This window comes from Mauremys mutica, chromosome 1 (genome assembly GCF_020497125.1).
Source record: "Mauremys mutica isolate MM-2020 ecotype Southern chromosome 1, ASM2049712v1, whole genome shotgun sequence".
Taxonomy (NCBI): Eukaryota; Metazoa; Chordata; order Testudines; family Geoemydidae; genus Mauremys; species Mauremys mutica.
The window spans coordinates 12,356,489-12,380,123 of NC_059072.1; the positions used below are offsets into that span (position 1 = coordinate 12,356,489).

The following is a 23,635-nucleotide window of genomic DNA, read 5'->3' on the forward strand; positions in this document are numbered from 1 at the left end:
CTTTAAGGCCCGGCTTGACAAAGCCCTGGCTGGGATGATTTAGTTGGGGTTGGTCCTGCTTTAAGCAGGACTAGATGACCTTCTGGGGTCTCTTCCAACTCTAATCTTCTATGATTCTATGATTCTCCCTCACCTGTGCTACTTCAACCTGGTGTAACTACATAGGTGTAAATCAGGAATAACTCAGTTGAAGAGATTTCTGATAATAGGTGGCTCTTCAATCTAGCAGGAAAAGGCATGACAAGATCCAATGGCCGGAAGCTGATGCTAGACAAATTCAGTCGAGAAAGTAAGGTGCACACGTTTTTTCAACAGTGGAGGGTAATGAACCATTGGACCAACTTATCTAAGAACATGGGGAATCTCCAGCACTCAAGACTGGATGTCTTTCTAAAAGAGATGCTATAACCCAAACAAAAGTGATGGGCTTGAGGCAGAGACTACTGGGTGAGGTTCCATCACCTGTGTTATGCAGGAGGTCAGGATGGATGATGATAGTGGTCTCTTCTAGCCTTAAAATCTAATGACTCTATGGTCATGTCTACACAAAACACTTACTGTGCGGCAAGCTGGGATATAAATCTACAATGCTCAAGGTCACATGTGTCAGTGACAGAGCTAGGAATTTAACCCAGATCTCCCATACCCTAAGCATCACTAGACTGAGCTAAGAAATCAGGCTCTCTTTGCATTCAGTAGTAAGATGGGTGCAGTACAGTGACACACCTAAAAAGTATCTGTTTTAAAAATCAAAATAAAAAGGGCAAGATTGAGCCAGATAGGTTGCTTGGAGGGCCAGGCCACCTAGCAGTTATTGCACCAGACCTCCAGCTGCCATCAGGATGGTAGAGGTACCTGGTTCCTGACCCTAAGCCAGGAATCTTCTGGCCTCCACCCACATTTGGGTGTCAGCCCTTAAGGGGTTGTGGTAGCGAGACCCAGGCACTCCTTCTCCACCAGGTCCCAGCCCAGGGCCCTGTGGGAAGCAACAGTGGCAAGGTCCTCCCTGCAGAGAGTCTATGTTTGCTGTTCTGGACCACTTCCTATCTATAGATCCCTTCAGTTTGGGGCATGGCCCCTATAGTCCAAACAGTCAGTTACTTACAAAAAAAATAAACAAATAAGCCAAATGGACCAGGGTGCTGCTCGTTCTCAAGGGGGTGGTGGCTGGAGAAGGCTCTGCCTGTGGGCCTTACCTGTCCGAGGTGCCCCTCTCAGGCTCAACCTTCTGACTGGCTTCCCAGAGAAGGATTCCTCTCTCTTGCAGCCTGTCCAGCACCTGTGCCTGAGCTCCTGGAGCAGGCTCAGCACGCCTAGTGGGTGGGGACTAACAGGGCTCAGTATCGCCTTTTAACACGTTTGGGTCCACATTGGGTTTGTATACCCAATCACATTGAGATGGAGGGCCTCCAGGGGCTGAGCACCCCTCCTGCTGCAGAGACTTCAGGCCTTTACTCTCAGTCCTTCCATTTCATTCTGACACAGCAGAAGGCGGATTCCTCTACAGACTTTATCAAGAAATTACTTTTACTGTGTCTGTAAAAAATCAGGGAACCCGTTTATCATGGGTTCAGTGTCTTGTTTTGCTCAGTTTCATTACAGAGAAATGGAAGGGACTGAAAATTCCCCAAAACCTTGTGTTGTTTCTGTTTCTTTCCTGAAGTTCTGCAGTAGCATCGGCTGCGACCACAGTCAGGTTGCCTAGGAGTTAGGCCAGGAACAGAGAGTCAGGACATTCTATTCCCAACTCTATCAGTGATTTACTGTGTGCCCATGGGCAAGTCATGTAACCTTTTTCTGTGCCTGGGTTTCCAAAATCAATTTTTGCTGATCTCTGTAAAATGCTTCAAATCCCTCAGATTGAAAGGAGCTATATAAATGAAAAGTATTTAATAATATTATAATTATTATCATTCTAAAGAGTGGTTTTCACAAAGCCATACCATCTACCAGTACTCAAATCAACATTCCAAGGGTAAAACTTAGCTGCTGAAGTCACTGGCAAAACTCCCATTTATTCCAAGGGGCAGGGTGTCAAGATTTCACCCCAGGTGACTGGGTGATGGCTAATTTTATGATGTGCTTACATTGGTGGGTTTCAGTTATGGATCCTTTTGCTCTAGGTTCTTTTTTGGTGAAACAGTCACACCTGTCTAATCTACCTTACATTTCACGTTCGTGTGGGCCTCAGTGTGCAAACAAAATAAACAGTAATGAGCTGCTACCATCTCAATGGTTTTGAAGTGCTCTGGGATCATCAATTGATAGATGCCATAGAAATTAAAGGTACTTCAATAAACCTGCAGCCATCTAGGACTTCACTGTTAACACTATAGGCCATGTGACTATGGGAAAAACCTCAGAGTGAAAAAAGAACCTGGATCCTTTGTTCAGAAAGCCCAAATTCCCTACCAACCTATCTGTTGGATAACTCCCTTTAATTCTTAGCTGTATAGAGTCTAAGGCACACAGCTAAGCAGTTCTGATTCTATCCTGTATCTATTCCTATGTTCTAGCTAGTTATGTTACTTTATCAATGAAAGAACATAAGAATGGCCATACTGAGTCAGACCAAAGGTCCATCTAGCCCAGTATCCTGTCTTCCGACAGCAGACAATGCCAGGTACCCCAGAGGGAATGAACAGAACAGGCAACCACCAAGTGATCCATCCCCTGCCACCCACTCCCAGCCTCTGGCAAACTGAGGTTAGGGATACCACCCATGCCCATATTAGCTAATAGCCATTGATGGACCTGTCCTCCATTCAGGGCCATCCCTAGACACTGTGATGCCCTACACAGCCCCAGGCCTATGTGGGGGAGGGGGAGGCTGAGCTGAAGGTCTGCGGGGGGTAGGAGAGAACCGCCCCCCAGCACAAGCCGGAGGCATGGCTGGAAGCTGGCAGAGTGGAGAAGGTTGGGGCCAGGTCGCTACACTTCCTGCCGCCCAGTGAGTGCAGGGCACGCCCGATCCCTGCTACAGTCCCCGAGGACGGAGTTCAGGCGAAGGGATGGAGTGGGGGCGGGGCTCGGGCAGAGCAGGGGTGGGAAGAGGCAGGGCAGAGCAGGGACAGGGGCTATGGGTAAGGGGTGGATTGGGCGCAGGGCAGGAGTAGGGGCAGCTTTTCTGGCTGCCTCAGCTGGCCGGGGGATCGGGCTGGCCACTGGAGCAGCACGCAGCTGCACAGGGCTCCAGGAAATCTGGGGCAATTTGGTGCCTTACCCATACGCAAACTACGCAGCTGTGTAAGGATAGCCCTGCCTCCATGAATTTATCTAGTTCTTTTTAAAAAAAACACTATTATAGTCTTGGCCTTCACAACATCCTCTGGCAAAGAGTTCCACAGGCTGACTGTGTGACCTGTGAAGAAATACTTCCTTTTGCTTGTTTTAAACCTGCTGCCTATTCATTTCATTTGGTGACCCCTAGTTCTTGTGTTATGAGAAGGAGTAAATAACACTTCCTGATTTACTTTCTTCACAGCAGTCATGATTTTATAGACCTCGATCATAGCCCCCCTTAGTTGTCTCTTTTCTAAGCCGAAAAGTCCCAGTTTTATTAATATCTCCTCATATGGAAATTGTTCCATATCCCTAATCATTTTTGTTGCCCTTTTCTGAACCTTTTCCAATTCCAATATATCTTTTTTGAGATGGGGCGACCACATCTGCACTCAGTATTCCAGATGTAGGAATAACATGGGTTTATATAGAAGCAATATGATATTTTCTGTTTTATTATCTATCCCTTTCTTAATGATTCCCAACATTCTGTTTGCTTTTTTGACTGCTGCTGCACATTGAGTGGATATTTTCAGAGAACTATCCACAATGACTCCAAGATCTCTTTCTTCAGTGGTAACAGCTAATTTAGACCCCACCATTTTATATGTAGAGTTGGGATTATGTTTTCCAATGTGCATTACTTTGCATTTATCACCATTGAATTTCATCTGCCATTTTGTTGCCCAGTCACCCAGTTTTGTGAGATCCCTTTGTAACTCTTCGCAGTCTGCTTTGGACTGCAAAGATCTGTCTTGGATTCCAATCTGGAAATAGAAAACTGAGGGAAGGATGTGCCAGCATTTAGGGCACTAGTCTAGGACTTGAGAGACCCTGCTTCAAGCCCCTGCTCTGTTACAGGCTTCTTGTGTGACCTTGGGTAAGTCACTTAGCCTCAGTTCCACATCTGTAAAATGGGGATAGTAGTATGTCACAAGGGTGGCATGAGGACAGATATATTAAAGGTAGTGAGGCATTCAGATCCTGCAGGGCCGCCCAGAGGATTCAGCGGGAGCAGGGGAGCTGCGGCGCTTGTACTCACGCGGCGGCGATCCGGGTCTTAGGCGGCATTTCAGCAGCAGGGGGCCCTTCAGTCACTCTGCATCTTCGGCAGCACTGAAGGGCCCCCCGCCGTCAAAATCCGCCAGAGACCCGGACAGCCGCCGGGCCAGGGCTCGCGGGGCCCCTGCAGGGCCCAGGGCAAATTGCCCCTCTTGCCCCCACCCCCCGGCAGCCCTGAGATCCTTTGGTGATCGGAGCCGAGTAAGTACCTTAGTTAGACAGATAAATTCAGATCATTTTACAGATGAGAAACTGGGTTAAGTTTATGTGATGATTTTGGGTGTAATAGCCGGTGAGCATCAGAAGCCAGAATGACTGGTGAGAAGAGACAGCACCTTGATTATCTCCATAAGCACTCAGCTGAAACTGACTGACTGTTCAGGTTTCTGGAAATCACTCGTTCATGCTCAGAGAATTTAATACACACATTAGCAGAGTGCCTCCCTTTCTTGTAATCTGCTACCTGTCCTTAGAAGAGCGGGGAAGGTGATGTTTCTACTCATTGCATGGGTTTTCTGTGTGCATACTTAAGAACAATAGTTCTATACCAGAACTCCATGCTACATCCCTCCCCTCTACTCTGGTCCCATCTAGACAGGATCTTCCCCACCCCACCATCACCACAACCACCACCTCTCCATTAACAATATGGGAAGGGCAGCATGATCATAAGCCCATGACATCAGCTCATGCCACCAAGCTTGAAAAGAGATGCTTAGGAATTCAGTAAAATTCACTCATTAGCTAGGACCACAGATGTCAACAATAACAACGTGGCCCATGGTTGCTCACGACCTCAAAGTTATCATCCCTACCCAGCCCAGCAGGTTGCTTGGAACTTCACGACAGCAACAAGCTGAGAAATAATACTTCTGTGGAGCCCAAGAGCCGCTCCAGAATGCAGTAAACATAAGGTATATTCCCCTACCCAGTGTTCACCGCCTTGTCTTTTCTCTACATCTCTCTCCTCTAGTCCCATCTAGCCAGGATCTTTCTGACCCCCCTACCCCCAATCACCACCAACACCTGTGCTATGCTCCAATACAATTTTGCCTCCTACAACCCTTCCCAGTAACGTGCACTTAACAGGCGGTGCTGCCTTCCCCCTTGCTTGTGGTTCTGGGAAAGCCTTTTAGCTTAAACAGGGGGAAAACTGAATTCCTGTCCCCGGAGCCCTCCTCCCTATGAGCATGTGGGATTTCTCACAGGCTAAGGAAGGGAACAGAGTGGGAACCGCTTGTTAAACACTTGGCAGCTCATCACTAAAAGCTGGTTTCTCAGATGTCTGCACCAGAGTTTCCTCAAACTGTGAGGCCTGTTTCTCCCCAAGGGAGATGGAGGCAAGGACAGGGAAAGTGAGCAAAACAACAAGACTGTTTTTCCTCTCCTGGCTGGAGTGTTGTCACAAAGGACTCCACAAAAACCAGGGCCAGTGACTGCCTGAGGAATGGAAATACTTACTGCTTACGACACAGGAAAGGATCCGGCGGGGAAGAATCATAGAAATGTAGGGCTGGAAGGGATCTCATCTACTCCATCCTCCCTCACTGAGGCTGCACAAATGAACCTACACCATCTTTGATAGGTCTTTGTCCAACGTGTTCTTCAAACCTCCAGTGATGGGGGTTCTACATCCACTCTTGATGACCTATTCCAGTGCTTAACTACCTGCAGATTAAACCCATTACTTCTTGTCCTACCTTCAGTGAACATGGCGAATAATGGAGCACCCCTTCCCCCACTTTATAATAGCCCTTAGCTTATTTGAAGACTTATCAGGTCCACCCTCATTCTTCTTTTCTCAAGACTAGCATGCCCAGTTTTTTCAACCTTTCCTTACAGATCAGGTTTTCTAAATCTTTTATCATTTTTATTGCTCTTCTCTGGACTCTCTCCAATTGGCCACATCTTTCTTAACGTGTGACGCCCTTAACTGGACACAATAATCCATCTGAGACTTCACCAGTGCCAAACAGAGTAGAATAATTACTTCCAGTGTCTTACATATGGACACTCCTATTTATACACCCCAGAATGTTAGCCTTTTTCACAACTGCATCATATTCTTGGCTTATATTCAATTTGGTATCCACTGTAACCCCAAGATCCTTTTCTGCAGTACTACTCACTAGCCAGTCATTCCCCATTTCGTAGTTGTATATTTGATTTTTCCTTCTCACATGCAGTACTTTGCACTTGTCTTTACTGAATTTCATCTTGTTGATTTCAGACCAATTTTCCAATTTGTCAAGGATGAATTTAATTTTAATCCTGTCCACCAAAATGCCTGCAACCAGTGTGGTATCATCCACAAATTTTATAAACTCTTATCCAAATTATTAATGAAAAATATTGAATAGTATCAGACCCAGGACCAACCCCTGTGGGACTCCACTTGGTAGGTCCTCCCAGTTTGACAGCAAACCGTTGATAACTACTCATTGGCCTTTCAACCAGTTGTGCATCCATCTGATAGTAAATTTGATCTAAACCACATTTCCCTAGTTTGCTTATGAAAATGTCATGGGGGACCGTGTCAAAAGCCTTACTGAAATCAAGATATAGCAGATATACTGCTTCTGCCCCATCCAGTATGCCAGTAACCCTGTCAAAGAAGAAAATTAGGTTGGCTTGGCATGATTTGTTCTTAACAAATCCATGTTGGCTATTTCTTATCACCCTATTATGCTCAATGGTGCTTACAAATTGATTGTTTGATCATTTGCTCCATTATCTTTTCAGGAATTGAGGTTAGGCTGACTGGTCGATAATTCCCTGGGTCCTCCTTTCCACCCCCCACCTCCCTGCCTGTTGAAAATGGGTATTAAGTTTGCCCTTGATGAGTCCTCTGGAACCTCACCCATCCTCCATGAGTTCTCAGAGATAATCACTAAAGTTCAGAGATTGCTTCTGCTAGTTCCCTAAGTCCCTAGGGTAAATTTCGTCAGGCTCTATCACCCTGAATACATCTAACTTATTTAAACATTCTTTAACCTGTTCTTTCCCTATTCTGGCTTACACTCCTTCCCCCTTGTTGTCATCGTTAATTGTGTTACACATCTGGTCACAATCAACCTTTTTAGTGAACACAGTAGCAAAATAGGCATTAAACACCTTCGCTGTCTTGGTGTCTTCCATTATTAGCTCATCTTCCCTGCTAAGTAGTGAACCTACACTTTCATTCCTCTTTCTCTTGCTCGTAATGTATTTGTAGAACCTCTTCTTACTGCCTTATGCCCCTTGCTAGGTGTATCTCATTTTGTGCCTTAGCCTTTCCGATTTTGTCCCTATGTGCACGCACTATTCTTTTATACTTGTCTTTAACAATTTGTCCATGTTTCTACTTTTTGTAGGGCTCCTTTTTGATTTTCAGGTCATTAAAGAGCTCCTGATGGAGCCACATTGGTTTCCATCTCTTCCCAGTAGTCCTCCTTCCCAGAATAGCATCCGATGGTAAAGAAAGCCAAAGCTCTCCTGTTGACACCATCTGTGTCAACAGCACATACTTCTCCAAGATGTATCTGTCCCTGCCTGGACTCTTACCTTCAGCTGGCACAATGGACAAGAACACATCCTGCACCCCCAACTCTTTAACCCTTGCTCCCAGAACTCACTGCTGATCCACTTAGGGCCATATTACTGTTTCTTTAAGGGCCCAGAGCCAAGAGCCTGCAGAGAGGGTGGGGGCAAGGTTTCCCTTCTCCACCTGAACCAATGGGGAATGAGCTGGGAGAAGGGGACCAGTATAAATACGGCCTCCTCCCACATAGCAGGGCAGACACCAGGAGACATCAGCAGGGAAAGGCTGGCCTGCTGAAGACTCTGAAGCCTGATGGCTAATTAGGAAAAGGGGCCTGCTAAGGGAGAAGCTGGCAAAAGCCTTGCAACTAGCTAACCTCATAACCCAGCTCCAAACAGGGGAGGACAAGAAGCTCAGAGGGCCCAGAGAAGGGCAGAAGATGCTTCAAGTGCTTGATTTTGTTTGTAGCTCTGAGCTCTACTGAAGGGCCAGAGAGAAATCCTGAGACCTGCTACTCTGGAGAGAAGAGTGTGATGATTTTTTTTTTCCATTCACTCCCATGGTGAGATGGAAGGACTTTGCTGCCGGCCTGAGGGAAGCCAGGGGAAAGGACTTCAAAGTGGCCAGCTTGGGGTCTGACCATTTACAGCTAGACTTGGACACCCCAGAAATTGACTGAATTTTTAAGTGACTGGGTCGGAGGGCTAGGCCACAGAAGGCCCAGGCAGACAGAGATGGACAACAGGAAGAGATGATGAAGGGGAAGGTATGACAACCCCACACCTACCCACAAGGGGGCATTCCAGAGTGACCACTGCCATCACAAGGAGCCGTTCCCACTCTCAGTCACCACCCCAGATCTGACACAATTCACAATGATTTTTTTTTTAAATCATTCTCAACTGACTGCTGTTTGGGGTTCAGGTGTCCACAGAAGCTTCCTTCATAACTGGCAATCCCAGAAAAAGTGCTCTATGGAGGCTGAACTCCCTTCTCTCTCTGCAGAATGTGGCTGGGGCACAAGGACCCAGGGCCGAACCAGGGACCTCCAGAGCTGAAAGGCTACGCCTCTACAGCTTAAGCTAAGACCCATATCCTCTGTGGAGTGGGCATAGGAAATGGGGAGACACATAACACATACTGAATAGTGGCTTACATACCTCTTCTGAACAGAAGCACGTCCCAGACATTTGAGGCCCACAGCAGTTCACATCCCAAACAAGCTGCCACATACACACCCACCACCATCTTAGCCAAAACTGGAGACCACCAGAACTATAAACAGGAGTTTAAGCTAAAGAGCCAGGCTGTCTACAGGGGGACTAGATTCATATTCTCTAAGGACTGGGCATACTGCCTAATGGGTTATGCTTGTGCGGCTGCAACCTGTGTTCTGTGAATAAATAGAGAACTTCCGTCTGTAGGGCTGATGACCTGGTGCCTTTCATGATGAACCTTTAATTCACTTCCCTTTTACAAGGCATCAGATGCGATTTGCTGGGTCATGGACAAAGTGGCGGGAAGCAAAAAGCCTCCAAGGCGACAAATCTATTCAGTTCAGATGTCACTGCCCATTTACACTGACCTTGGATTCCTACCATGAAAACCGAGGTGAAATACAAAAAAAGGGCCTAATATCAGCTTTCTAAAGAGCAAAATGAAATCCCTGTTGCCCATGGAAGTAGAGCAATGACTGGATGTTGTGGATGTGAATGTTGATGGTCAAGAGATAGAAACCTTGAGTAACTGAATTCCTATGGACAAGGGACAGCCTGAGAAGAGGCAAAGAGAGGATCAAATAAACCACTCGAGGAGAGCAACTGGTCGAATCTGAAACGCAAAGAAAAGCAGTTTGAAACTATTCAGTAGCCTCCAAAGAGCTCAGGGCCCAATTCTGCCAGTTCCCCACTGCTTCCTGCAAGGTGCTGTGCCATGTTAGAAGCTCCCAGCATCATGCCCTTAGAATCTTATTCTCCAGGGTGCTCAGCAGATTGGAGCCTTCCGGGATCTTATCTCTGATGCAAGCATTGGAGCAGAAGCCAGATGCTTTGGAGAGGATATGCAAAGAAGATGCGGGAGCTAGATGAGTTCAAAACCTAGCAAAATAACCCATCCACTGCAGCATCAAAGCTTAGAGAACTGTGAGGCTTTCACTTTTAAACAGAGGTTGGATGCATAAAGCAAAGGCTTCCAAGGTTTTTCAGGTGTGATTAAAAATATAAAGTTACAATTGGCCAATCTGTTTGAGTTCCTTTCAAATATAATGCAGAGCTATCAATTCTTTTCTTCAAGAGGCTTATCGGGAAGGTGAACAACAGAACATTAACAGCATGGTTTTGAAAGAAGAGATCCAGTAAGTCCTGAAAAGGCATCGAAGGGGATTTTAAAAGCATTCACCACTGGCCTAACTCAGCTTTTCTTGAAGCAAATGGGATTTTAATCATTGATTTCAAAGGGAGCGATGGTTAAATGTCCATTGGCTTCCATGGGAGAAGAGTTAGGCCAACACTGAACATTTCTGAAATTCCTCCTCTAATTCTTTCAGCATACAGCCTCGGGGGAATGGTCATTTCATTCACCAGGAGCGCAAGGAGAGTGCAGAACCTTTAAACAACTGGGGCCAGAGTTGCAGAATTCTCAGCACCCACCAGCCCACACTGAGAACACTCCAGGTTCTCAGTGCAAGCTACCGGGGCACTGAGCTCATTAGAAAATCTGACCCTCCGGCTGACATTTATAACTCAGTATCATTTTATCATCGGCGAACCTCATGGAAACCTCCGATTGTTGGGAAAAGGATTTAGCGTTATCAGCCCCAGGAGGAATACGACAATGTAAGACGCACGTATCAATCTGTTTACAGAAGATGAGCTGTACAATACTGGTTATTATTTATTGTGTGGATTGCAGAAGCCCTTACCATCAGCAGCGCCCCAGCGTATTAGGCACTACATAACCCAGTGGTGTGCACATTTTTCTCGTCGCACCGCCCCTGCCCTTTAACAGAATCTGTCCATGCCTCCCCTCAACCCACCCACCCACCCGTTACTGCACAGCCAAGCCTTCCTCAGCAGCGGAGCTTGGGCTGAAGGCGGAGCTGGGGGCAGAACTGGGGATGGGGGAGGAGCTAGGGCAAGAGGCGGAGCTAGCTTGGGGGCAGAGCGGGAATGAGAGCAACACTGGGCTGGCAGTACGGGGGCGGAGTGGGGCAGATCTTGCCTGGAAGTGGAGCTGGGCTTGGAGGCAGAGCTGGGCTGGGGGCAGAATGGCGCCAGGGGCATGGCGCTCCCAACCTGCCCCTTCCATGCGCTTCCCTCCCCCACAAAACATTCCTCCATGCCCCCTACAGTTTGGGGACCACTGATATAAACACATCGTTTTACTATGGATATGTTTACATTACAACCAGAGGCGTGACTGCAGCATGTGTAGACACACCTGAGCTAGCTTTTATCTTGCTAACTCAAGTAACAACAGCAACTAAGCCTCGGCAGCATGAGGCTGGGGCCCAGAGTATTTACTTGACTGGCTAAGCCCATGCTGCTGCTGCCACATCACTGCTTTTTTAATTTGAGCTATCAAAAATCAAAGCTAGCTCGGGGTATGTCTACACATGCTGCAGTCACATCTCTTATCACAGTGGAGACATAGCCACAGTCCCTGCCCTGCAGCGCTTACAACCTAAACAGGGTGGGAGAAAAGGTTACAACATGCAAGCAAAACACAGGGAACGGAGACGCTAACTGGTAGTGACTGGCCAAGGTCACAGAGAAGAACCAGTGGCAGAGCTGGCAACTGAACCGAGGAGTCCTGGGTCCCTGTCCAGAACCTTAATAGCAAGACCATCATCACTCCTAAGAAAGAGCCTTCATCTTCCCAAGTTTGGAAAAATAAAGAGCTAGAAACAGCTGTACCAATAGTTCTGTGGCCGTGTATTAAATCGTCCCGGATGATTCACCCCTGTGCAAAGAGCCAGAACAAAGTCTATGTGCCACTTAAACCTTATTTTGAGTAGTCAAGTGGGACTGAAGTGCTGCACAGGCCGCATGCTGGTGCTCCGCACACAGCGGAATTTCACCCCAAACGAGGCTGTAGTCACGGATTCCGAGCTCACTTTGCAAAGCTTAAAGAAAGATCCTTAGAGAATTGAATCAAATTTGTAAGGCTAAGATTATGTCTTGGAGGTCGGGGAAGACATGGATTCTGTGACTTCCAGAGACCGCCATGACATTTTCTGCTTCGGCCCTGGGGCAACAGGGCAGGAGCTGTAAGCCCCCGCAGGCAGGGCCCCCCCCACAGCTCTCAGCCAACACGGGGAGACCTGGAGCTCTGAGCCACCATGGGTGTCGGGGGGACCCCTTCAGCCACAGGAGGACCCCAGAACTCCAAGCCACTGCAAGCAGCGGGGGGAACTCTGGAACTGTCAGCCACAGTGGCAGCAGGGGCTGGACGCTACCTCTCCCCTTCTATAGCAGGTCTCAGGCTCTCATCCCCTCATCAGACCCATTTTATCACAGTTATTTTTAGTAAAAGTCACGGACAGGTCACAGGCTCCCACGAATTTTTGTTTATTGCCTATGACCCGTCCCTGACTTTTAGTACAAATAACTGTGACAAAATACTAATCTTATCTATAAGTCCTTGTGCCGCACTCATCATCATAATCTAGGAGCACCTTCCAGTAGTGCATTAAACAACATAACTACCTATCAAGCACACGTTTGTTCTCTCATCTTCTCCCCAGGGACAGAAGCGCATGCAGTGGAGATACACCCCTTAGCACCATTTGAGAAATGTATTGCACGCTCTGGTAAAACATACAGGACAAAATCTAAATAAAAACATACAGGACAAAAAAAAATTCTAGAAAAAGTTGATCAATCCAGCTGATCCAAATAAAGGAAAAACTTCCAAACATATTTTTAAAATTTTGCTTTTCTTCCCCAAAAATTTACAAAGGGTTGAAAAACAAAGGAAACTGTCAAAAGTTTTGCCAATTTTCCTCCAAATGTTATTGAATTTTGAAAAATTTCATCTTGCACAAGAAAATCTGTTTTATTTACTTAAAAGTGAAACGGACGTGGAAAACAAGAGCTCACCTGAATCAAACTGTTCTCTGTTCCCATTGGCTGGACTCTGACCCTTCTCCTGGGATAGGGATAGATGTTGAGTCTCTTGCATGGCGGAAATCAAAGACATCCTAGTTTCCATTGCTCACAATAAGATTTCTTCCTTTCCTAATTCATCATGTAACAAAAATGTCCTGCAGGAGAGTAAAAGAGAATAAATGAGCAGCCTATTTTCATAGAATCATAGAATATTAGGGTTGGAAGGGACTTCAGGAGGTCATCTAGTCCAACCCCCTGCTCAATGCAGGACCAAACCCCAACTAAATCATCCCAGCCAGGGCTTTGTCAAGCCTGACCTTAAAAACCTCTAACGAAGGAGATTCCACCACCTCCCTAGGTAATTCATTCCAGTGCTTCACCACTCTCCTAGTGAAAAAGTTTTTCCTAATATCCAACCTAGACCTCCCCCACTGCAACTTGAGACCATTGCTCCTTGTTCCATCATCTGGTACCACAGAGAACAGTCTAGATCCATCCTCTTTGGAACCCCCTTTCAGGTAGTTGAAAGCAGCTATCAAATCCCCCCTCATTCTTCCCTTCTGCAGATTAAATAATCCCAGTTCCCTCAGCCCGACCAAGTAAACACACTTCGCTAGCTCTTCTTCAACGTTTTCTTTTGAGTCACCCAGCATTTTGATTGCTGTAATTGATAAAAGCCACAGAAGTACATAAATTACCGGTATTACAATATCTGAGCACCAATTAAGTTATCCTTTGGGATGGGGATGATAATAGTTCTCTATTTACCCATGAGTAACAGATTAGGGTCCAATCCAAACTCCACTGAAATCCATGGGATTCTTTCATTGATGTCAATGGGCTTTTCGTCAGTCTATTGGGGACTTGAACAAGGTTATATAGGGAGCCTATGGCTGAACTAGGGATTTGGTTCAGTACAGTGCCTTAACCACAAAACCCATCATTCCTCCGCTACATCTCTAACCTGTTCCTGAAGTAGTTCTGGATACTTGATCTTAACAGGGCCAAGTGCTGAAAAGCAGCATGGTCTAGTATGGAGAGTAACAGGCTATAAATCTGGAAACCTGGGTTCTTTTAAACCAAACTGCCACTGTGATGCTGAGCCATGGCTCTGTCTCCGCACAATGCACCATCCAGAGCAGCTCAGCCAAGCAGCTGATCTAAGCCAGTGGTAAATCACTACAGCCCTGGAACAAGGAGATTGCAGGGAAGGATTTTGTGACACGGGGGGGTTTCTCTAAGTCACCAGGCCTACCAAGGATGAGGCATCTTACACAATCACCCCCTGCTCAGGGCTGTGCCTTAGAGGTACGATCTAGCACTTGGACTGTAAACTCTTTGGGGCAGAGGCTGTCTAATTATACGTTTGTACGGGGCCCAGCAGAGTGGGGCTTTAATCCTGATGGGAACTTTTGGGTATCACTGGAAGACAAATAGTAAATAATAATAGTTTGTTACCGGAGAAATGTCCTTGTTGGCCTCTTTGTCTATAAAACACCTGGTGCACTTTAGGCACTATATAAATACATGATCATTTTGCCACTTCATCTTTATTTCTCCTGATGTGCACGATACACCATGACTATTTCAAACTCAGGTAACCTCAGAATGTGTACATCTGTCATCCCCAGTGTACATTCTCTTTCAATTAACTATGAAACTAGAAGCAATCAGTCCACTGGAAGTCAAAAAACACTAATCCTTCAGTAGAGAAGCACTGGAATATTTCCGTAAATATCACAGAATATCAGGATTGGCAGGGACCGCAGGAGGTCATCTAGTCCAACCCCCTGCTCAAAGCAGGACCAATCCCCAGATCCCTAAGTGGCCCCCCTCAAGGACTGAACTCACAACCCTGGGTTTAGCAGCCCAACATTAATAAGAAATTGGTTACGTATCACTTTTTGCATGAAACTTATTTTGAAGGGAGGGGAAAAATGGCAGTTAAAGCTTTTATTTTTCCCTTGGTAGGTTCAGATATTTTTACTACTCCCCCTCCCCCTCCAACCAGACAGTAAGGAAAGATAATCTAGGATTGGAAAAGCAATCAATTTAAAGGTGCCAAAATCAGTCATTTTAAATAGAACTCAAGGGTAACCATATAAATACGAAGCAGAAAGATAAGTTACTCAGTAGTATAGTTAAATCTCGAGAAGTTCCCATTATTTTGACAGGACAAAGATATGAGCTAATGTGAAGTTTAAGGTGTCTGCTCCGACAGCTGTAGTGTTTATACTGGCACGTAGCAAATAACAGTTTCTGTGAAAAGAAATATTGTTACCGAAGGTTAGGCTCTGATCCATTACAAGGGCCCATCTGCATCCCAACCTAGTCAGCAGAGTTCTGCATCAGTGGATCGGATTGCAGAATTGGCTTACGCGGTTTATAAATAAGAGATGTTGAACAAAGCAGCAGAGGAAGAAAAATGTTTTCGCTATTATGTTTTAAAAAAAAAAAAAGTCAGTAAAAACAGTCTTGATCTGGAGTTAAACAGTAGTTGCTGCAGCAGTGGGAATAAGAAATCTGGTCCAAAGCCCACTGAAATCAATGGGAGACTTTCCATTGAATGTGCTTGGGAGCAGGCCCAAAGAACAGAAAGTGAAACGTCCATGAAACTGACAAGTATGTTTTCATCGTCCAAGAGGAGGAAATGAACAGAGGCAAAGTAAATGGTCACCAGCGGCAAAGTTTGACTGTGAACTTCCTTAAACTCTGGAGCATTTTTGTTTTGGGCTCATCAGGTCAACACATATAAATGGTCAAGAGAAATTCAAAGGGATTTTGTTTACACACGTTCTTTATGTATTTTTACATTACTACGGAACACAGTTTTAAAAAAATAAAAAAAAGATTGTACTGTGCCATGTACCTCTAAGAAGATTCTTGTAAAGTGTGACCTGGCAATGGTCTATGGCCAATTTTCTCTTGTTGGGAATGGTTACAAGATTGTAATTTAAAGCATTTAAAGTATGATCTGAAAATAAGCCCCAAACTTCCTCTTCAGCAAACCAAAGATGCTCAGGTATTGCTCTGAGCATTTGCGTTTACATAACTGGCTTTCAGTGAAAGCTGATTTAGGCTGTTTATTAATAAATAATCATAGTAATAATAATAAACAGAGAAAAAATATTTGGATCCCACCAAGATCAGGGACTCATTGCACTAGGCACAATGGTATTAAAAAGCCCCAAACACAGTATCTTCCCTAACGAGCTTACAGTCTAGATAGACAAGACCAACAGGGTATGTCTCCGAGACACTTGGGCTCCCGGGGCACAGGCTGCGGAGCGGTTTCATTATTGTGCAGGCTCCTGGGCTCAGGCTAAGGCCGGGGCTCTAGGACCCTGTCAGGTGGGAGAGTCCCAGAGCTCAGGCTGCAGCTTGGAAGCCTACACAGCAATGAAACAGCCCTGCAGACAGAGCTCAAGTCGGCTGGCACGGGCTAGCCGCAGGTTTTTCTTTGCTGTGTAGACATACCCGCAAAGGCTTAGATGGGAAAGAGGCACAGAAACTTGCCCCATGTCACACCACAGGTCAGTGGTGGAACCCAGATCACCCCAATCCAATGCCCTATATGCTGACCACACTGCTTCACAGTGATTGCTGTTATTAATTATTATTAAAATGTATTCATACTAGATCCTTGACAAAAGAGATAGAAACACAACTCCTGCCCCGAAGGAGCTTACAATCTAAAGCCCCGATCCTTCAAAGTGACGTGCATCGTCAAGACCCCCAAACCCTTGCAAAGCTGAAGTCAAAGAAATTTTGCACAGCTCTAGAGGTCCAGCTGTGCAGAGCCGAGTCCATGATCAGGGTTACATGGCAGATGAGATGCTCCAAGTAACAAACAGCAGGGAATGGCCAGGTTTGGAAAGACAATGATAAGATCACTCAGTGATTCCACCTAGATACTTGTCTGAGACCCCATCCCCATAGTATCAGTTAAAGAGGAGATTCATAGGTAACGAAGATGCTAACAGGCTAGCCTGTTCCATCTCGCCGTTTGAAGGGCCCTCCATGGGACCTGGGGTTTAGGAAGTAGGGAATACTGCTGTAGAGGGGTCTAGCTGTCTCCCACCCCATGGGGAGGCAGAGACCCACATGTGAAGGGCATGATCAGACCCACAAGATTGAATTAGTCTGACAAAAAACACATGCCCAGATTCTTCAGTGTTCCAACGCTTGCAATCTTTGGCATTACGCTTGATGCCTCAGCTCCTGGAGTTTTGTGAATAAGTGAAAATCTCAGCTTTTATTTAAAAAAAAACAAAAAAGATTGCCTCAGAGTTGCAGAGACTCAAGCACTCCGTAAAAAAAATCTGAAGGTTTTTAAACCAATCGGATGATTTGGGGAGGCCTCACTCCTAATTTTTGGATGGTGCAGTTGGCAATACTGATTCTTCTACCGTTCAAAGTTAGTCAATGAGACACTGCCCCTCCTAGCTAACACCTGCTCATGCTTAATTTGGCATTTAATCCCATTCACAGGCAGCAAAAGCAATCTAATAAAAAATAATCTATTCCCCTTGGTTGTTTCTTCCCACTGCTGGCACACTCACAACTGCACTTCTGTCTCTAGTCTCCTGAGTCGTCGTCTGTATCAATACTGGCTCTTTGCATAAAAGAAGACAGGACCTAGAGTTTCACCATTTTAAATTCCTCCTCTCTTGTCAACTCCAGCTCATTTTTCCTTTTTTATAATCCACACTGAGAGGAGAACCCTGTCCTGATACCCAAACGCGACTCCCTTCACACCTCACACAGGTCCCTCATTCCCCCACGTTCCTTTGGTGACCTCCTCTCCTTGATCCTTGAAAATTATTTACATCAGAAATGCAGGACCATGGAACTGAGGTCACAGAAAGAGTCCTTTACAATGGACGAAAGACTCCTACAGCATGGTGAGCTTCCTGCAGGAGTCATTGCTGGGGGTCGTCACACTGGGCCTGGGGCAGCTTGAGTCGTAACACCCCCACTGACTTTACAAGAACCTGGTTACTTTGGCAACCAACAGGGGCCTTAGAGGGGATGGAACCAGCCCCCGCTCTCCAATAGTATCCCTGTTCAGGGGGTCTCCCCAGCTAATGTAAAGACTTTATGCCAGACTTGCTCCCAGATCCTGCTGCAGGGGGGCTGATTGGGGGCACGCCAGGAGAGGTAGGGAGTGAGTCAGGAATGGATCGGGGGCATGGTCATATGGCTGTTCTCTCTGCAGAGGTCTATGGGAAACGGAGCATATATTACAGGGAGCACAAAGACATTTTACCCCCACCTTTTCCTTTCTCCCTGCCACACCCGTTTTTGCCTCAAGTGCATGAACAGTGTCGATCCCTTGGACTTCTAATCACGTGTTTGGGGGGGGGAGGAATTGAACAGTGGAAAATGGAACCACCTATCATATGGAAAACAAAATTGGATCCACCAGAGCTCGTTGGGGCATAGAGCTGTAGTTTCGGTTCAAGCCCATATCTAATGCGTGATTTATAATCTGTAACTTTTAGATGTAAGCTTGACAAGCTTTAAACCTGTCGAACTCCAAGTGCTAGAGCTCCATGTCAAAGCGAGAGGAGAAACTGCTTTGGGCTAGCTGGCCAAACAATTGGGTAACTGTGAAATTAGGTGTGGCAGCCCTCAAGGGACAAAGAGGCAGAACCGAGCATCCAGCACAGGTCTGACATACCTTTTTAAATACTACTACAGAGCTGGCCCGGTCACGCCAGCTGACTCCTGCTCTCCTGCCATTCCAGAATACATCCTTCTATGACTTCACAGATACCAAGGACCTCATTGCTCTATGGAACTAGTCTAGAAGGCCTCCAAACTCCACGTGGCAGGGATTTTTAGCCTATGCACGACGGGAGCAGCTGTGGTTGAGTAGCCTAAGCACACAACTGAAAGTGGGTTTGAGGCCTGACTCTGCCACTGACTTGCCATGGGACTTGGTGCAACTCATTAAACCACTATGTGCCTCACTTTCCCCATCTGTAACATGGGGATAATGATTTTCTCCCATCTTTATAACACCATTTAGAACAAGTGGAAAGGGATGTAAGGGCAAAGTCATTACCTTGAAAGATTTTATACCCCAAAAGGTATTGAGATATATAAAACCCTCTTTGGAGGCTGTGATGAGATGGAGAATTCTGGGGTTTGACAGCAGGACAGGAACGGCTCTGAATTTTCTTGGACACAGTCACAGGATGAGCTGGCCTCTTAACATTAGGCAGGGTCTCAACCTCAGCTTTAGCGCCCAAGGGTCACATGACAGGGACAACATGTGACTAAGAACAGACCTGCTGGGAGCCACCTGGGTGGGAGGGAATTTTTAGGACAGGCGGGAGTTAGGCTGCTTGGCCCAGGAAGGATCAATGCCACTCCACAGTCTGTTTCTGGCACTTGTCTCAGAAAATAACTTGATTAAACCTAAAGCCTTGGCAAGATACCATAATAATACTAATAATAGTGCTTTTCACTATTAGATCTCAAAGTGCTTTACAACAGAGTATCACAATCTTCATTTTACACAGGCGGAAACTGTGGCACTTAGATGTGAAGAGATTTACCCAAGGGCATCCAGGAGACTTGCCGCAGAGCGAGGAACAGAGCCTTAGACTCCTGAGCCCCAGTTCAGTGTGCTCACCACTAGGACACACCACCTCCCACCAAAAAAGGTTTTTGCTCTGCCCAGCATGGGCTACAATTCCCATATGCTTTTTCCCCTCACTTCTCTCAGTCCTTCTCTTAACTCTTCAGATTACTCCAACGCAGTGAACATGTCTATCAGGGCAGTCCCATCAAATGGGTCACATTCGCCCCACTTTTGGAAGTCATCCCACTGAGTGTTCATGGGATGACATGCACGAATAAGGCAAGCAGTTTGCAGCTCCGAGTGAAATCTGACAATCTAGGTCGAGGCAGCTTCTCAATAACCCCACACTTTTAAAGGATCAGCATGGTACGGTACTTACCCCCTCTCTAAGCCTCTGCACCATGCAAATGGAGCATCATTCAGAAGCACTGCTGCACGCATTAAAAACCAGCCTCCCACCTTCGAGGGAAGGAGCCTGGCTCTCTTTCTAGACAAAGTACCAGGTGGAAACCTCTTAAGGATCATTTCTTCAACATTTCCGTCCTTTTCAAAATTAAAGGCTCTAAGCAGAGCCCTTCAACAACTGTTCTCGTTAATATCCAGTGACAGTTTCCTTGTGACATTGAACACTCTGCAAGATTTTATTAAGGGCAAACAACTACTTGGAAAGTGCTGCGATGGTTCAAAAATATTCCAAGAGAGATCCACTTTGATCCGGAGAACTAGAAATGCTCCCGAAACTACAGGGCTGATCCTGCCCCCATTGACGGAAATGGCATTGAGTATACAATGTACAAATACATCTATATCCAGAGCCTTGACTTCAGTGGGAACAGATCTATTCCACTATGCTTAATGCCATAGTATGGTACTGAATACAATATAAATATAGAGAATCGATCAGTGATACTCAGACCGAGGCTTGCGAGCTTGCGAGCTGCAAGTGGCTCTTTAATGTGTCACTCTTTGCAGCACATGATATTAAAACCCGGTGTGATTTATGTTATTAACCAATCAGGATGCTTGGTTTGAGCACTGGCCTGCTAAACCCAGGGTTGTGAGTTCAATCCTTGAGGGGGCCACCTAGGGATCTGGGGCAAAAATCAGTACTTGGTCCTGCTAGTGAAGGCAGGGGGCTGGACTTGATGACCTCTCAAGGTCCCTTCCAGTTCTAGGAGATTGGTATATCTCCAATTATTAATGTGCAGGCTTAGTGAATTGCATTCCAAGGCACCTATCTCTCCCCATTCATTGTATAGGCACCTATGCTCCCTAACTCAGAGACTTTGAGGATCACAGTGTGGTTCCAGTGATCTATGAGGCACCGAAATCCCTTCTGTGGACCCAGGCCAAACTGATTTCAGTGGGTCTTCCTGGCGTGCAAGGAGAGCTCAATTCTGCCCTGTGCCCACTGACTGCTCCGAAGGATCACTGCCTTTCAGAGTGCAGGCCTGGGCCCTAAAATGGCAAAGGATGATTCTCCTATTAACTGACAGCAGGGTGGATTTGATTTATATCAAATTGATTTAAATCATGATTTCGATCACTAGTCCGAAAGACTCGATTTAATCATAGTTTTCTACATAAAAGTGCATTCTTGTTGGTTGTTATAACCTTAATACATATTCTTCACAACTCAGATGTAGGTTTCATTTTTAGAAGGTACACACTACAGTTTTTTAAATTATTTCTTTTGAAAACTTTTCAGATTAGTTTTACAGCTATATCAGAAAATGAATGATTGTTTGGTTATTTCATTTACCAAAGGTAATTGAAGCAGATATTTATGAAGTCATTGGGAGGTGAACAAAATCCAATTCCACAGGTTAATCATTAATATTTGGAGGATTTTCTTGCCATGCTGTATTAGAAGGAGAACATCAGCAGACAGACATTTAAATTGTTTTATTTAACTAAAACAACGTTATTTATTCTGGATTTTTTTTCCTTCAACAGCAAACATAATATTTTAACAAAACAAGCAACTACATTTAATTTAATTAAACCTTTAAGTTTTTTTAAATTGTTTTTAACTAAGATAGTTAAATGAATTTAACAAAAATTAAATTGACTACGTCAGCCAGGTCAACAAGAGAAGCTTAATATTGGCTTCTGCAGTTAATTCAGTCATCTTCACCTTCATTTTCCTGTGTTCATAATCTGGAAAAGAAAAAGAAGCTTTCCTGCTTTTTTGGGTCCCAAACGATTTCTCAATTTAGAATGAATTAGTCTAAAGGAAGAAAATAGTCTTTCTACACCGACAAAAGAAGCTACTGCTGTCAAAAGTGAGATTATCACTTCAACAGTCTCTGAATCCAAGTGCTTAAGTGACTTCCACCAGTTCACTGGTGTGACTTTCTTTAAAACATCAGAAAACTTATATTTCTTGAATTGGTTCTTATTCCCAAGCTGGGTCTCTTTTATAGCCTGCTGCCATAGGTTTTCCCCTTCTAGTGAGAGAATGGTATGGTAGATCTCAAATCAATGAAGGCTACACTCAGAAACTCAAGACTTCTGGAATATGCTGCTCAAACAGTTTCACTTTTGTTTCTACAACCTGTCCCTCCCTTCTCACATTTATCTCCAGACTTCTCCTTATCCAGGTCTATTCTGCCCCCAACAATCTTCTATTCATTGAACTTTTTGGAACTCTGCACTTTTAGAGAGAGGTAAGGGATTGACTCTGTACACAAATTTGCAGAGGGACAATAGAGTTGAGGTCTTATTTCTGACCTCTTATTTTTCAACATTTTTGCTGTTAACAAGCATGTTATCTCTGGAGATACCATCAGAGATGCTTAGTTTTGCAGTTCTCAAACTGTGGATTTGTATCTTCTAGACTGAGCACTGAGTCTCATTGGGTAGATTAACCTAAATAATCTATACAGAAGCCCTTGGAATCCCATAAGATTGGGTCCCTAATTCGTGAACTATTGGAACTCATTTACAAAACTTTTCTTAAACATTACACAAATATATTGTCTCATACTATAAATTAGAATTTATAATCCCTATTCCATGATGATATCTTTGAGCTGTAACGTATCTTAAACTATCTTTAGATAGGTTTTTTCCCCTCAGAAAGCATTTTATCAAAAAAATCTGATTTAAATAAAAAAATGTTTTTAATCGTTGATTTTTATCCTGATTGACAGACAATTAAATAGACTGCGATTCTCTACTGCATTCCTGCTGAATTAACGAGACAGGGTTGGTCATATATTTTATTGGACCAATATCTCTTGGTGAGAGGCACAAGCTTTCAAGCCACACAGAGCTCTCCTTCGGGTTTGGGAAAAGTACTGCCAGCATCATGGCAAAATGCAAGGTGGAACAGTTGGTTTAGCGTAACTAGTTAGCATATATTGTAAGGGACCATTCAAGACAGCAAGGCCCATTAACACTTTTGCAGTCAGAGGACAAAAGAGGGGGCTAGTGAGTTATGGATTGTTGTAATAAACCATAAATTCAGTGACTCTGAAGTCCATGAGTTTTACTGTCTACTAGAGTTATGAATTTACGCTCCCAGCCTCGTCTTTTGAAAGCGTCGCGCAGGTTTTCCTCTCTGCAGACCAGGACACACCCACTTGAAGCAGCACCAAACTCTGCCATAACAGATGCAAGATCTGCAGACACGTCTACACTGCTACACTGATCAAAATCCTCCCAAAACACACCTGTGATGGTCCATTGATACTACACATGCCTATCACAATATGTGGTGTACTTTGTCCAGTGCAATAAATGACAACTATGTGGGTGAAACCAGACAATCATTATGCGCTTGAATGAACGCACACAGGAAAATGATAAAAGACAAAAACACCGCATCACCTTTGGGCAAACAAACACTTTTCACAAAGCGACTCTATATCTGACCTCTCAGTCCTCATCCTCAAAGGAAATCCACACACATTCAAAACGATGAGCCTGGAAGCTTACATTCATAACCTTGCTATATACTAAGGCTTTGTCTACACTATCCCTTTTGTTGGCAAAACTTTTGTCAGTCAGGGGTGGGGTGGGGGAAAACACCCCGCCGACTGACATAAGTTTCACCGACAAAAGCAC

General features: G+C 45.1%; 1 protein-coding gene across 3 annotated transcripts in view; it reads right to left on the reverse strand.

Moving 5' to 3' along the window:
- Window positions 1-23,635, reverse strand: part of SFMBT2 (Scm like with four mbt domains 2) — a 196,453-nt gene that overhangs the window by 156,924 nt on the left and 15,894 nt on the right. For 2 of the 3 annotated variants that reach the window (XM_044991434.1, XM_044991452.1), the window contains exons 1-2: window positions 18,656-18,725; window positions 12,964-13,127 (exon numbers count right to left, since the gene is read on the reverse strand). In XM_044991434.1, coding sequence (XP_044847369.1) covers window positions 12,964-13,075 — 112 coding nt within the window. In that variant the 5' untranslated portion in view covers window positions 13,076-13,127; window positions 18,656-18,725. Of the gene's footprint in view, window positions 1-12,963; window positions 13,128-18,655; window positions 18,726-23,635 lie in introns of those variants that run through there. The other variant, XM_044991443.1, reaches the window with a different exon arrangement.